At 43.5% G+C, this 16,783-nt stretch overlaps 1 protein-coding gene across 1 annotated transcript in view; it reads left to right on the top strand.

Moving 5' to 3' along the window:
- The first annotated feature begins 2,999 nt into the window (after positions 1-2,999).
- LOC129722652 (putative polypeptide N-acetylgalactosaminyltransferase 9) overlaps positions 3,000-16,783 on the top strand; it is a 31,482-nt gene continuing 17,698 nt past the window's right edge. Inside the window, exons 1-3 of the mRNA XM_055676262.1 lie at positions 3,000-4,240; positions 4,344-4,914; positions 4,987-5,151. Of these exons, the coding sequence (XP_055532237.1) occupies positions 4,232-4,240; positions 4,344-4,914; positions 4,987-5,151 (745 nt within the window). The 5' untranslated portion in view covers positions 3,000-4,231. The remainder of the gene's footprint in view (positions 4,241-4,343; positions 4,915-4,986; positions 5,152-16,783) is intronic.

Raw genomic sequence — 16,783 nt, forward strand, 5'->3', positions numbered from 1 at the left:
GGTGCCCTACTAGGGGTCAAAGATCATATAATTCTATGAAAAAACGTAAACAAAAAAGTGCCAAAAACATTAAAAATTGCATTTCGTGCTTTATGGACGGACCCAAACAAAAAATGGATGCCAGATTCGTGTTCAGCGCCCCAAAATTATGTAAATACCAAGTTTTTGTCGCATTCATCGACACTTTTTTTTCTTGACCAGCTTTTGTATGAAGTCGCCCCACTGCACAGTGGTTTAAAACGCGAAAAACGTGATCGTCAGTCTTTGAGTATGAAAATGCCATTTAAATGCTAGAGTGTATTCGACAAAGTTTTTGTAGATCTAAAGGGGCATCTTTCGATGCAATTAAATTTTTGATTAATTCACCTAAAAGTGAGATAAAAATTTTATTTTTCATTTACTTATCAAATCAAAACGTAGTCTTAGGCGAAGTTATGGACGATCTTATGCAGAAAAACTTTGCTAAAGACACTTTCGTTCTATCTCTTGAAAAACGTTCACATACAGGTAGTTTTATACATAGACATTCTTAAAGTTTCTAAAAATCGAAAAATGCCGAAAACCTTTTTCTGATGTGATTTTAGGGGTCTACTATGTTCTAAACATTTTTTCATATTTAAAAAACACGTCATTTTGCCGAACATACCTGCACGCTTTAGAATTTCCATGCACTTTTTCAAAATAAAATCTCTCGAAAAGCTGCAAAAACAATAATCTTCCCCAAAAACCTGAACAAATTTTTTTTGCACCCACGCCCAGGTCTTTAAGAAACCACAAGAAACTAGTGAAACCACCTGGGGAAGCTAGTACTAATCCCCATCTTTCGAGTGGAGACTGTTATTTTTGCAGCTTTTCAAGAAATTTCATTTTGAAAAAGTGCATTTTTTTATCTAAAATGTCCTAAACCCTATGAAAAAGATGAAAATTTGCCCAAGGTATGTTCGGCAGAATGATGTATTTTTTAAATATTTACAACTTTCTAGAACATAATAGGCCCCCAAAATCACATCAGAAAAAGTTTTTTGGCATTTTTCGATTTCAAGAAATTTTAAGAATGTCTGTTTATAAAAATACCTATATGTGGTCGATTTTCAAGAGATAGAACAAAAGTGTCTTTAGCAATGTTTTTCTACATAAGATTGTCTATAACATTGCTAAAGATTGATTTGATGAATAAATAAAAAAATAAAATGTTTATCTCACTTTTAGGTGAGCTAATCAAAAATTCATTTTCATCAAAAGATGTCCCTTAAGATCTTCAAAAACTTTGTCGAATACACTTTAGCATTTGAATGGAATTTTTATGCTCAAAAGATTGACGATCACGTTTTTCGCGTTTTTAACCACTGCATTGTGCACTGTGCGGTGAGTGCTTTGAAGGCCAAATTTCGCTTAGAGTTTCGCCAGTTAAAAAAATGAAATTAGCGAAAAATACTGGAAAGTTTGTTACAAAAAAGCACTTTGTATTGTATTCGTTAGTTCATTTGAGATTTGTGTTCTTATCAAAAAAAAATTAAAATAGAACAGATCGTGATATGAAAAAAGCTTTGTGTACCATTTGAATTGCCGACGTTTGAATGGAAATTCTAAAGCGTTTATAAACAGTGTTGGGCCAAATTGTCACCTATTGTTGGAAGTTAAATCACGAATCAAAACTGCTTGAAATCCATTTAACGGCATTTAAGGTAAAACGGTATTGAAATCACAAAACGGCTGATTTCTAGCCACCACTTAAATTTTGAAGTAGAATACTTCTCTCAGGAAGTTCGGCTACACAGGGATGTGAAATGAAAATCTAAAACCGAAAAAAGTGAAAAATATGTCCAATTTCAAATGCTAATAAATCGGTTAGTATTCGATGGATTTCCTTCGTTCTTGCAGCAATAGATTGGAAAATCTTCTAAGATTCTTTCCAAAATAAGAAAATTTTAATTTTATTATTCACACTATTGTACTATTGAAAATAGTCAAGCCTTGTCATAACGAAAAATTCGACCTCTGATTGGTCGTTATATGCTTGCTTCCCAAGCACGGTCGACAGGATCATATACCTTGCAATTGAAAACATGCTATTTGGTCATATAAGAGCCTGTTTCAGCCGGAGCCGCACACAATAGTTCTAGACAGCGACAACAGCAGTCGTCCTTCCTTAGCAGCAGCACTAGCCCTGTAGTTGGTCACCACGTCTCAGGAGCAGCGCGGTTTATCTCAGCGTGTGTCGCCAGATGCCATTATTCCCCCGTGTTGGGGCAGCATGAAGATTGCCATCAGGAAATCCAATTTTGGAAATCAAAATGCCTTTTTCAAGGTAAATAAACAAGTCATTGGAAGTTAATAATTTTTGTCAACGCAAGCAAGCATTCTGTGTTCCATCCTAGCAGTTTAAATCTGTCGCACCCGTCTAATTTACTGAATGTGAAATAGCAGTGCATGTTGTCCGTGTATCTTAATTCCCCCAATGTTAGGGCAGCTCAAAAGTTGTAATCAGTAACCGATTTTGTACCGCAAAATGCTTTTTTCAAGGAAAATAAAAAAATAATTGAAGGTTAATAATTTTCTGGCATTAACACAAGCAGACATTCTGTGCGGGATGCAATCAAATTCTGTTGTAGTTGTCTAATTTTTACTTTATTTAGTAAACCCCCCACTGTAGGGGCAGCGCAAAGGCTGCGATCAGCATAACCGACATTGAATAATAAACTGCCCTGTTAGAAGGCATTCACAAAAGCAGTTAGTTCGACTATGCAGAGCTAATATGAAGTCGATTCAATCAATCAGCAGTAACAGAATTTCGTCGTCTCCCAGTTGCAACATGATGCAACACGCAACAGCGAGCAAACGAAATCGCTTGATGTTACAAACCGCAATAAGATACGGGTTAAAACCGTTGCGTGTGTGAGAGCACCATCGGTGTTTATTCGATGGATACAAAAATCAAACGCGAATTGTGGAATAATTCGTCTAAAGAACATAAGGAAATGGTAAACCTGAACTGAAAGGCGTGGCCTATTACATAGCACCCTTCGGCTATAAAAGAGTGTTTCTGGGAAAACTAGCTACATTCATTAGTCGGAAGGTGAACTGGATGGACCGTCCTTCAAATTCAACAAATCACTTGCCCTGTGGTTGTTCACCACGTCTCAGGCCTCTGCCAGGCTGACTTTCGTACGATAGCGACGGTATTAGCGGTTGATGCATTTGCCAACACTTACTCCAGTAAAGCCGTGTCTAATTTTCAATGTGAAAACACCTTTCTAAGCGGCGCGAACCGATTCGCCCGGCCGTAGGTTAATGTACAGTCGTGAGTAGAGCTATGTAAAAGTATTCTACTTCAACCTTGCGGTCGTGGCTTTGCACACAACCCTCCTGTGATTTTTTTGAAAGCACAAGGCTCGGAAATAGATAATGCGTTCTCCGTGAAAACGCTATGTTATATTTGCTTCACCGCAGCAAACATGAAATATTAAAATATAAGGCTTGATAGAATTCTGTATTCGATTATCTTTTGCCTGTTTCTGAGCGTCACTTACTGTTTATAAGTCCATGAAATTTAGCTACCGAAGAAATATTTGCAGAAAAATTGAGACTTTACATCTCACATATGAACGTACAATAGAGATAGTTAGAGCCTGTATTTTTTAGAACAAAGATTTGCTAGACCAATGCATAGATTATTCACATCGATAAACGTCTGGTTTGGTTAAAAAAAATTGCACACCCCCAAAGCAAAACCAAACGAAGTTAACTTCGGTTGTGCCCAGTGCCAACCGGGTGGCACAAACAAAGTGCTGATCGCAGCAACTGATGCAAAACAGTCCCCATCCATCGAATCGAAGCGAGCAGTAGCAGGTGCAGCGCTGCGAAGCGCAACTACGGGCGCACTGTTTTTGTTTACACAAGTGGATAAAGGTCTAGCACTTGGCTGATGCTGATTTGGCTTAAAAAAAAAACGCGAGTCGCCACCGGGGTTGGCTGCTGGCGTGGCGCCCTAGACTGAGTCTTTCCGTGGTGTGTCCCGGTTGCAATATCTAGTCTCCGCGTTCGTCACCGTGTTTTTAGCGTGTTTGGACCTCGTTATCTATTATACTTCGCTCTGGTCTTTGGCGGCACCTGATAACGGCCCGTTCCATTCATCGTATCACCAAACCAAATACCCTCGACAGCTTGTCCAATTGGTCTGTCAACGAGCTTGTCGGGGTTCAGTTCGTCATCAACGATACGCCGTTTAAGTATGGTTCGGGTAAATTGCTGTCGGTTTCTGATAAGCGAGTAAGAAAATTCAATCTTGAATTTTGATCTTTCTTTACCGCATTCGACGTGCGTGGCACTGGGATGTGTATTAGGCTTTTAAGAAGAAATGGATTGCGGTAGCGTTGCTGACGATTGTGGCCGTGCTCAGTTTGGTCACCCTGTTCGGATCCAGCTGGGAGATTGCCGACTTCCAAAGGATTATTCAAGCAAGACACCTGAAGCACTTCAAATATTCTTTAAACGGAACGGAACCATGGACGACGACTGGATCGAGTGAGCTGCAGATTGTTACAGATTTCTCCTATGTTTCGCAAACTCTTGACCCGAGACTGCCGACTCCACCTGGTGACATGGGAGCGGCTGTGACACTTGGTGTAACGGAGAAACAAGTAGCCGACCTTATTAAGAATGGTTACGACACTCAAGGTTTGAACCAATATCTTTCCGATTTGATGTCCGTCCAAAGACGGCTTCCCGAAACGCGTGACCCGTGGTGCAAGGAACCGGGTAGATTTCTACCTCATCTACCGGAAACATCGATCGTGATTGTGTTCTACAACGAAGCTTGGTCCGTGTTGGTTCGAACGGTACACTCAATCCTGGATCGTTCTCCGCCGAATTTGGTGAAGGAGATCATCCTGGTGGACGATTGCTCCTATTTGCGTGAGTAGAATACTACCCGGATTGTTTCGGTTCTGGATGTAATGATCGAATCAACCTTTTGTTTCGCTGCAGCACACACCAAAACTCAGTTGGATGACTATTTTCGGCCGATGCGGAAAGTGCGCGTGCTAAGAGCCTCCGAGCGGCAAGGACTGATACGAGCCAGGCTGATGGGGGCGAAAAATACAACCGGCCAGATCATCACGTTTCTCGATGCCCACGTTGAGTGCACAGTTGGTATAAACTTGACATTTTTTTTGTTCTATTTTACTTTTATGCTAGATAGGTGGTTGTGGAACACAAACGTTTCATTCAGAAACATGTGTTTCACAAAAAATGCGGTATTGGTGAATAGTGAAACTTATACATGCAGACAAATTTCCAAATATTCCAATTTCGAATATTTAGGATCAATTCGGACTCGCTGAAGTTGAATTCATTGCTGACTTAATCTTTACATTGAGTATCACCTTTGTTTTTGAGACAGATTCTATAAACTTTACAAAGTTCTGGTAGTAATCTTTCGAACTAAAATTATGTGTTTCCGTTTTTGTTTTTGCTCTGATAACGTCGTATTATCAGCAACTAGCTTATCGTTTATGACTTGAAACAAGCTGACCTGCGGCCTTTTTGTTGCCATTGATAAAAAACTGAAATCGTTTTAAAAGCGCATACTTCGAAAGTCGCGAGAAAATACTGCATAAGGGTAAAGGAACAGAAATGCGAAATCCATCTATGAAGATCGCTTAAAAATAATAAAGATTAATAATAAAATAATAAAAATAATAAAGATTAATAATAAAGATTAATAATAAATAAAATAATAAAGCCGCGTCGATTCCAGAGTCAAGTGAAATGACACGTGAATTAGCATCAAGTCCCAAAATCTATACAAATTACACTTATAAATTTTGAAATTTGTGTAAAAACGCGTAAATTTCGAAATCCATGTAAACAAACTGAAAGAATCCCAAAATTGGGGCTAAAATCCTATTTTTAAATTTACGTGTAAGTTTAAACCGCGTACATTATGAAATCTGTGTGGAAAATTCGAGTTCTGCGTTCTGGTGGAATACTAACTTTCGCGTACAAAAAATCCTTAGTTGAAAAACCATCAAATGTGTTTATTCTGAAACCAATGTTTATAAACCTGGGTAAAATCAGAACACTGTGTAGAAACATTATGTAAATTCCGAAACATGCACAAAAAAGTTTCTGAGCTTACGTGAAAACCCGTATAAATTTTGGAGATAACGAAAAACAACTTCAAAAAAATCTCAAATTCGCGTAAGATATTGCGCAAGTTCCTAAATCCGTATGAAAAAAAAATTAAAAACTGAGGGAATTAAACAAAAAATGGGTTGATAAACTTGATAAATTCCTTAATCCACCAAAAACGAAACAAATGCGAGCAAGCCCAGCATAAACTTTGAAATCTGTGCGAACAATTATGGAACTTTAAAATCCACATGAAAAACCGTAGACTCCAAAATCTGAAAAAAGCTACGTTAATTCCTAACCGCGTAAAACAATTGAGGGATTTCGCGTTCACTCGACCAAATAGTGACAGCATCCTGTCAGAATTCAATGAAACTTTGTGTGTAGGCCTGCTTTTACCCATGCTGAGCAACCTTAAGCTGAACAGCTAAAGCCCTTGGTCTCCCCGGGACCGCCGTTAGGCATTACTTCAGGGAGAGGGCCAGTCGTGCTTTTTGCACTTACCTCTACGGGTAGCAGAGCAGCCTATACAGGCCAGTTAGTTAACTGCTAACTAACTGGGGCACATCGATGGTTTTTCGTCGATACTAACGATCTGTGATGCGGCCTTGATGACCGCATCCCAGATTTCCCTATTCTTGCACATCCCACGCACAATGTTCTCTGGCATGGTGTCCGTCCCACTTATTGCCAGCATTTCGTACCTTATCCGCTCGAAACGCAGACATGTGAACACATGCTCCGCGTTTTCTTCCGCATCCGTACAAGCGGGGCACATAGGGGACTCGGCGTACCCGAACCTATGCAGGTACTGCCTAAAGCAGCCATGGCCTGACAGGATCTGTGGATCAGGTTACTTCGCCATGGCGCCTATTAATCCAGCATGCTAACTCTGGAATGAGTCGGTGTGTCCATCTACCTTTTGTAGTGTTGGTCACTCCCGCTGCCACCTGACCTTTGAATATGACCGTATGGTGTTGCGTATCCCCCTCGTGTCGCGTTGTTCGAAGCACTCTACATCCTCTTTGACGATGATGTTGATGGGCATCATGCCAGCCAAGACACAAACCACCTCGTACGACACTGTTCGGTATGCGCACGCGACCCTTAGGCACATTAGCCTGTACGTACTCTCAAGTTTCCGCGATGGCACGAGGTACCCAATATTTTGGACCACACTGGTCCTCCATACCTGAGTATGGACGTGGTCACGCTAGCAAGGACTTTGCGCCTGCTGCTACGGACCGCCGAGCTATTTGCCATCATGCGAGATAGCGCCGCCACAGCCATGGAAGCTTCCTTGCAGGTATAATCGACGTGGCTCCCGAACGTGAGCTTGTCGTCGATCATAACCCCCAAAAGCTTCAGGGAGCGTTTTGAGGCGATAGTGCATGCACCAGCACTGATCGATCATCGATGCCTCCTGCTCCGACTTTCTATTATTTACAACAATAACTTCAGTCTTATGGTGCGCTAGCTCCAGTTTCCTGGAGTGCATCCAGTATTCCACTACGCGTATGGATAGCGCGGCCTTTAACTCCACCATTCTAATTGACTCGCCATAGACCTCAAGAGTTATATCGTCGGCGAAGCCCAGAATCTTGTACAGCGGCGTCGGCACTCTGAGGCTCTGTAGCGCTAAGGCTATGGAGTCCCAGCTGGCACTGTTAAACACGTTCTTCACGTCGAGCGTGACGATCGCGCAGTAACGAATGCCCCTCCTTTTGCGTTGGATTGCAACCTCAGCCGTTCTGGTGACGGAGAGAATTGCATCCACCGTGGACCTACCTTTTCAAAAATCGAGCTGGTTGCTTGATAGACCGTTCTCACTTTCTGTATATTTCACCAGTCTATTGAGGATGACCCTCTCAAGCACCTTGCTCGCGTGTCCAGCAGGCAGATTGGTCTGTATGCCGATGGGTCACCTGGTGGTTTCCCAACCTTCGGCAACAGTTCCAGCCTCTGGCGCTTCCACACGTCCGGGAAGAGGCAGTCGCCAAGGTATTTCTGCATGACCGCCTTAAACAACCCGGGGGATTCTTTGATGGCCGTCTTGATGGCCAAGTTCGGGATTCCATCTGGTCCCGGTGCCTTGCCTATCTTTAGGGACTTTGCGATCTCGATCAATTCATCTTCTGTCACCCTTACCGCATCGTCTGCCTCTGCACGGCTACCGTCACTCACGGTTGGTGGTAACTCGTCAGCCGGAGGCCAGGGACTTGGTTCGTGGTTTGGGAAGAGACCCTGAATGATCGTTTCTAGCATCGTTGGTGATTGTTCAGCCGGGGCTAGCGCACCTCTAGCCTTGGTCATAACGATCCTGTAGGCGTCACCCCACGGGTTCGAATTGGCACTGACACAGAGTCGTTCGAAACAGGCTCGTTTACTGGCTCTGATTGCGCTCTCAAGCGTTGCCTTAGCGGATCTAAATGCGGCACCACGTTCCGCTCTTTGCTCGTCGGAACCCGGGAGTGGTCCACCCCCTTCGTGCTTCCATCTAATTGTCTGCCCAAAAACATCTGCATCGAAATGCAATGTTTTCCAGCCGTAGAAGGATGGAATATTGGCCCTACTCGCTGCTTGCTTCCGCACGCCTACCTCATAGCGGACCGATTGGTGGTCGCGATTCGTGTAGCTGTCTTCTACCCTCCAGTTCGTGATCAGTCCCGGACTGCAGAACGTCACATCTATAATCGATTCCGCACCATTCCTACTGTAGGTGCATTTCGTATCAACGTTAGCCAAGTCTAAGTTGAGCTTTGCCAAAGCTTCCAACAAGACCTGGCCCCTCTGGTTCGTACAGCGACTTCCCCACTCGTCAGCCCAAGCGTTGAAATCACCCGCAACCACCAACGGCCATAGGCCCGTCAGTTCCACGGTTGCTTAATCGACCATCTGTGCGAACGTTTCGGTAGACCAACTTGGCGGAGCATAGCAACCGTCCACTTTGGCTATCACGTATCCCTCTCTGGAGGTCGACACAATCTCCTGAACCGGGGACCTGCCTGTCGTGCAAATGGCCGTCTTCCCAGACTTGTCTGATACCCAGTTACCGTTTCCGGTTGGGATGCGGTAGACCCCTACCAAGACGATGGCCACTTCCGACAACGACTCAGCAGCTGCTTGGTGTAGCAACTGCTGCGCCGCAAAGCAGTGGTTCAGGTTTAACTGTATCACATTCAGGCCTGCGGCTTAGTAGCCGGCCGTGCAGCCGGACACTTGGGGCCTCCCATGGCGTGCTTGGCGTCCCGTTTACCGGTGCATACCAGGCACTTGGGAGGTGCACCGCAGTCCCGTGCTTTATGGCTTGCGCCACCGCAGCGGCGGCATAAATTGGACCTGTCAGGCCCTTTGCACGACCAGGATTTATGCGCCCGCTCAAAGCACCTGCAGCAAACGTCAGGCTGTTGGAAGGTGCCCAGAGGGCAGACCGACCAATCCACCCTCAACGTGGCCTTCTTCAGGGCCTTGTTACTCTCCGCTAGTGGAAGCTTTATGGTATCAACCTGGGTGCCGGCCGGGCCCCTGCGGAGACGAACTGCCTCCGCGGTCACTACCACTCCACACTCTCACTCGAAGGCTTGTGCTATGTCACACCCTTCGGTGATCTCGTCCAGGTTTTTAAGCTGGAGAGTCACTTCAGGGGTGAGGGCTCGGATTTGAACCCCCTCGCCTAGCACTTCCTGGGCCGCCTTTTTATAGGCACAGCCCTTGCCCTTCGCCTCTTTGCGGAGTTCGAGGATCATCTCACCGGTGCGCGACCGACGAATTGACCTGAAATCCGCGCCGAGGTCTTTGAGCTTGGACTCGCCTTTCGTGGCCTTCAAGACTTCAGCTTACTTAGACGCATCTGTCTTGAAAATGAGCGCGTCGCCCTTGATCTGCCTCTTCCCCCCCTTGCGGTTTTTTATTGCGGATGCTGCAGCTGTTTGTGTGTATTTAGACACAGCTGCAGCATTCCCTTTTTGAGGCTGGCTAAGCCTTGCCTCCAGCGCGAGTGCCTTGCTTTCGGCATCGTTAGCCCGCTTAAGGGCTTCCGAAAACTCGGAATTCGCGCTGCAAATGTTCATGCGTAGCAACAGAAGACATTGCTTCAAATCTTTCGGAATGTTGCTACGTTCGTCCGTGAACTTGAGTATTTCATCAAGTCGTACGGCCACAGCCTCTACGCTCGGGAACTTGTTCGTTTGGCTTTCTACCGCAGAGAGTAGCATAGCCTCAGATATCTGTTCCCGTTCCTTGGCGGTCTTAGGTGTTTCCACCTTGCCGCCAGTCTTCGCCGTTCCGGTTGGTGCTGGCTCAGGCGTGGCCGCAATTGCCCCAACTCGGAACTCCCCTGAGAACCTCTTCCTGGCATCCTTTTACAGTCCTTACTGTGACTGTTGAGCTTCCATGATTGCAAGTTATTTCTCTTTTTTATAACATTTCAAATATCCAATCGACGATAGTTTTGTCGAAGTTACGTTTTATCATAACACCTTTCATTGAATTATAGGATGCATTATCAAATTCAAATATTTCTTTGACTTTGAAGGTTTTTTCAATTTTTGTTACTAGTGCATTAAGTGCTGTTACTGTGGATTTGTTATGCTGATAAGCAAATGGATATTTATTCAATGGTTTTGGCTTCAGATATTCTGACCTTATATAATCATTTTTGTTTCCATCAATTGCAACATGAATGACGAAAGGATAATTGGTCTAAACGGTTTTGGGCTCGCTTTGTCCTTTTTATTAGCTTTCGGAGTAAAGACAACACGAACTTGTCGCCAGCCTTTTGGAATATATTTTAGCCTTAAGCTTGCTTTGAACATCTCAGTTAAGCATGAGGTTAAACTTCCTTCGCCCTCTTGAATCATGATAGGACGGATTTCGTCAGAACCTGGTGATTTATATGGTGCAAACGAATTTATTGCCCATTCAACTCTCAAGAATAATAAGTGATATGCGGATAAGCTCCGAAACTGAAGAACATTATGGTTTTATGATTTTTTTAATAAAATCTTGTAACCATTTCAATGGTTTTGATGATATGCTTTTAAAATAGTCCTTCCGGCATAGATTGGGGCTTCTAGAAGTCATGCCATCCAATATTTATTTTCGCAACCAGAATGATGCCCCAGACGCCATTTTGAATTTCAAGATGGCGACTTTAGGTTACCAAAAAACAACCTAAGATGGTCAAATACCTCCCAATATGTGTATTTCCGTAATCGAGATTATGTCCAGAGACTAAATAACGATCCTAGACACCATTTTGGATTCCAAGAGGCAACTTTCGGTTTCTGAAAAACAACAAAATGTGGCCAAATACCAGGTAATATGGGTATTTTTGGATCGGGATGATGCTCTGCTACCATTAAATGGTTCCAGACGCCATTTTGGATTCCAAGATGTTGCCTGCTGGTTTCTAGGGAACAACCCAAAATGGTCGAGTACCCCCTAATATATGTATTTCTGGAATTAAAATGACGCTCTGAGACCGGAAATCGACTTCAGACGTCATTTTCAAATTCTAGATGGTGACTTCCGGTTCGTCTGGAGTCGTGTTCAGGTTTCTTCGCATCGTTCCGATTCTAAAAGTACTCATATGAATGACATTTGGTCAATTTTGGATGTTTTTCAGAAACCAGAAGTCACCATCTTGAATTTGAAAATCGCGTTTGAAGTCAGCTGCATTTTTGGAATCGTTGATTCAGGACCTTTCAAGTACTTTGGTCCGCGCCACCAAAGCTCCGCTTCTGCTAACTCCTTTGGCATTAGTCCTCTGGATATTATGTCGGCAGGATTGTCGCTGGTGCGTACGTGACGCCAAGTTGTCGTAGTTGTAAGCGCCTATATTTTCGTGACTCTATTCGAGACAAATTGCGTTAAATTTTCGGGACTGGTTGCAATCCACGCCAATGCAATCGTTGAATCGCACCATAACACAGTTAAATCGGTTGGTTTTTTTAAGGATTTCGTAACATCAGTGACCAATTGAACCAAGAGCAAAGCACCACATAATTCCAATCTTGGAATTGTAACACTAGGTGAACAATTAAAGCGTTTTTTGGACTTTCCGATTGGAGCCACTCGGGACTTTGAGCACAGTAGAGAAATGTTGACCTGACCTACCTCATCACACGACCTAAGATATATGCATATTTAAATGCATAGCAAAAGCCATGTAATTGGATAAAGACGGATTTTAAAGGAAGGACACACCTGCACACTTTCACATCTCGTAACTGCTCCATTTGAGATTTGTAATTGAGTCATTTCTGTAGCTCTTCCTCGTCGACACATTCGTCCCACTTAACGTTTTTCTTCCAAAGGCTCTGCATGATGAGTTTGGCAATCAAAATTACCAAACCAATTGGATCGTAGAACTTAGAAATCTCCGAAAGAATCGCCCTTTTCGAAGTCTCCCGAGTTGCTTGGATGGCAGAACTAATATTGAACATAGAGACATCCTCGTCTGATTTCCAAATAATGCCAAGGGTCTTCACTGCATGTTTCTTGCCGACAAGCAGCTTCTGTTCTATTTTCGCATCAGGAAGCTGCTTGTAAAATTGCGAACCGTCCTCTTTCGTGTCTGCTCCTTTAATCCCCGATCAGAGCCGAACGTCTCCGCTTACACGTTCACCAAAACTCTCCCACTCTCAAGGTGGTTACTCTTTAGTTCGTACACCGTAATTAAAGAATAAGTAACATTAGGTGAACGGGAATTATCTTTCATAAGGGCGCAATACACTACAACCTCTCTTCTTTTTTAGAAAATGATTGCATTCATTTGTACTCAACAAATTTGAATGTAATCTGATACTGTCATGTTTTTTTTTTTGTTCACACAACATTTATTTGACACGGCACAATACAAATTAATGTTTTACGGAGCCAATTAAATCTAATGCCTTATGGTCTAGAATATCTTATAATCTAAAAAAAATTCTTTACCCTCGCTGCCGACTACGAGCTGAAACTAAATCTAATACTAAAACTAACATGTTTTTTTTTTGTTTCGCTGTTAAATTGGCACCTTGATGCTCTTCAAGTAGCTATAAACATGTAGCATGTATGGCAAGTTTCGCTGAGCGAGAATATCACGAACTGGCACATAGGGCTGTATTCCTCGGGCCCTGAGGGTATCCAAAAGTAGAGATCTGGCGCCGCAGAACTCAGCACACACCCAAACCACGTGTTCAATGTCTTGATACCCCAATCCACAAACGCAATGATTACTGCTCGCCAGCCCACGCAAGAGATGTGCATCTAGCCCGTAGTGGTTGGACATAATCCGAGGCATCATGCGAATGAAATCTCGTCCTACATCCAACCCCCGAAACCAAGGTTTGGTGGAAACCTTGGGGATGATGCTGTGTAGCCACCTCCCCAGTTCTCCCTTATCCCACGAGGCCTGCCAGTTGACAAGTGTACTCTGACGTGAAAATTTTAAAAATTCATTGTAGGCAACTGGCCTGTTATAAATATCACCGTTTGTTGCGCCCACCTCAGCCAAAGTGTCCGCTTTCTCATTGCCCGGAATGGAACAATGAGAAAAGACCCACACTAAGTTAATCTGAGAAGATTTTTCGGATAAAGCACTCAGATGTTCCCGTATTTTCCCCAGGAAATACGGTGAGTGCCTTACATCCTTCATCGATCGGAGAGCCTCAATAGAACTGAGACTGTCCGTAAAGATGAAGTAATGGTCCGTGGGCATTGTTTCCATAATCCCTAAGGTATACTGAATTGCAACCAATTCTGCGACGTAAACAGAAGCAGGATTATCGAGCTTGTAGGAGGCGGTAAAATTATTATTGAAGATACCGAAGCCAGTGGACCCGTTGAGAAGTGATCCATCAGTATAAAACGCATTGTCGCAGTTGATGTTTTTATATTTGTTATAAAATATTTTAGGGATCTGCTGCACGCGTAAATGTTCCGGGATTCCACGAGTTTCTTCCATCATGGATGTATCGAAAAACACAGTAGAAACAGAAGTATCTAATAAGTTGACACGATTGGAGGTGTATGAGGAAGGATTTATACTTTGAGACATGTGATTGAAATACACAGTCATGAAACGGGTTTGAGAATTTAGTTCAACTAGCCTATCGAAATTTTCAATTACCAAGGGGTTCAAAACCTCACATTTGATGAGAATACGAGTAGTCAGATCCCAAAAGCAGTCTTTTAATGGGAGAACGCCCGCCAAAACTTCCAAACTCATCGTATGGGTCGAATGCATGCAACCTAAGGCAATACGCAAACAACGATACTGCAATCGTTCCAGCTTGATTAAATGGGTGTTTGCAGCGGAGCGGAAGCAGAAATACCCGTACTCAAGCACCGACAATATCGTTGATTGGTAAAGCCTTATGAGGTCTCCTGGGTGGGCGCCCTACCATCAAGTAATTGTCCGGAGAAAATTCACTCTTTGTTGAAATTTTTTCATCAAATACCGAACGTGACATCCCCAGGTGCCTTTCGAATCGAACCAGACACCAAGATATTTAGATACCAAAACCTGAGAAATCGTTTCACCCATTAATTGTGTTTGAAGCTGAGCAGGTTCATGCTTCCTAGAAAAAACTACTGTCTCAGTCTTCTCCGGAGAGAACTCGATACCTAGCTGTAAAGCCCAAGCAGACAAATTATCCAAGGTAACTTGCAATGGTCCTTGCAAATCCACAGCTTTGGCTCCTGTAACAGAGACCACGCTGTCGTCTGCAAGTTGTCTTATCGTGCATAAATTTGCCAGACATGCGTCAATGTCATTCACATGAAAATTGTAAAGAAGGGGGCTTAAGCATGAGCCCTGGGGAAGACCCATGTAGCTAATACGAAAAGTTGCCAAATCGCCATGCGTAAAATGCATATGCTTTTCGGACAACAAATTATGCAAAAAATTGTTCAAAATTGGTGAAAATCCTTGTCGGTGAAGTTTGCCCAAAAGAATGTCAATAGAAACGGAATCAAAAGCCCCCTTAATGTCCAAGAACACAGATGCCATTTATTCTTTGCGAGCATAGGCTAGCTGAATATCTGTAGAAAGCAACGCAAGACAGTCATTCGTTCCTTTGGCACGGCGGAAGCCAAATTGAGTATCTGATAGTAGACCGTTTGATTCGACCCATTGGTCTAAATGACGGAGTATCATTTTCTCCATCAATTTCCGGATACAGGATAGCATTGCAATCGGCCTATAAGAGTTGTGATCAGAAGCTGGTTTCCCTGGTTTTTGGATGGCGATCACCTTCACTTGCCTCCAATCCTGCGGTACAATGTTTTGCTCCAGGAACTTATTGAACAAGTTCAACAAGCGCCTCTTGGCATTGCCGGGTAGATTCTTCAACAAGTTGAATTTGATTCTATCTAACCCAGGCGCGTTATTGTTACAGGACAGGAGGGCAACTGAAAATTCTGCCATCGTAAAAAGTGATTCTATCGCATCGTGGCCCGGAGACGTATCGCGAACAATGTTTTGCGCAGGAACAGAGTCCAGACATACTTTCCTGGCAAAATCAAATATCCACCGACTTGAAAACTCCTCGCTTTCGTTGACCCTTATACGATTTCGCATTCTTCGGGCTGTGTTCCAAAGAGTGCTCATCGATGTCTCCCTCGACGTTTCGTTTACGAACCGGCGCCAATATCCCCGTTTCGTTGCTCGGACCAAGCTTTTGAACTTGGTCTCAAGCTCCAAATACCGCTTAAAGTCGTCGGGTTGACCTTTCACCCAAAAGAAGGCCTTAAACGCGTCGGATTTTTCCGTGTAGACATCGGAGCACTCTTTGTCCCACCACGGAGTGGGAGGCCGCTCTTTGATCGTTACGCCGGGATATTTCTTCGTTTGGGCTTGCAACGCGGCGTCGAGAATCAAGCCCGCGAGGAGGTTGTATTCTTCAAGTGGTGGATGATGTTGAATCGAATCGACCGCTTTTGAAATCATTTCCTCGTATAACTTCCAATCGACATTCCGTGTGAGGTCATACGGAATGTCAATTGGTCGCATGCGAGTTGACCCTTTGTAATTGAAATAAGAATAGGCAAATGGTCGCTACCGTGAGGGTCGAGGATTACCTTCCATGTGCAATCCAACCGTAGCGACGTCGAACATAAGGATAGATCCAAAGCGCTTGGGCGCGCTGGAAGTTTCGGGATACGTGTCATTTCACCGTTGTTTAAAATAGTCATGTCGAAGTCATCGCAAAGGTTATAGATTAAAGAGGAGCGATTATCATTGTAAAGGGGAACCCCAAGCCACACCATGAGAGTTGAAGTCTCCCAAAATCAAACGTGGCGAGGGAAGAAGTTCTATTAAATCAAAGAGCAGCCGTTGCCCAACCTGTGCTCTGGGAGGAATATATATTGAGGCAATACAAAGCTCTTTACCTTGTATTGTCATTTGACATGCGACAACTTCGATGCCTGGAATCGAGGGGAGGTTAATACGATAGAAAGAATAGCACTTTTTAATCCTAAAAGTACTCCTCCATATGGGGTGTCTCGATCAAGGCGAATAATATTAAAATCATGGAAGCTAAGATCTACATTTGAAGTGAGCCAAGTTTCACAGAGGGAAAATGCATCGCATTTATGCACATTAATCAAAACTTTAAATGAATCAATTTTGGGGATGATACTTCTGCAATTCCACTGTAAA

Source organism: Wyeomyia smithii, chromosome 2, assembly GCF_029784165.1.
Source record: "Wyeomyia smithii strain HCP4-BCI-WySm-NY-G18 chromosome 2, ASM2978416v1, whole genome shotgun sequence".
Lineage (NCBI taxonomy): Eukaryota > Metazoa > Arthropoda > Insecta > Diptera > Culicidae > Wyeomyia > Wyeomyia smithii.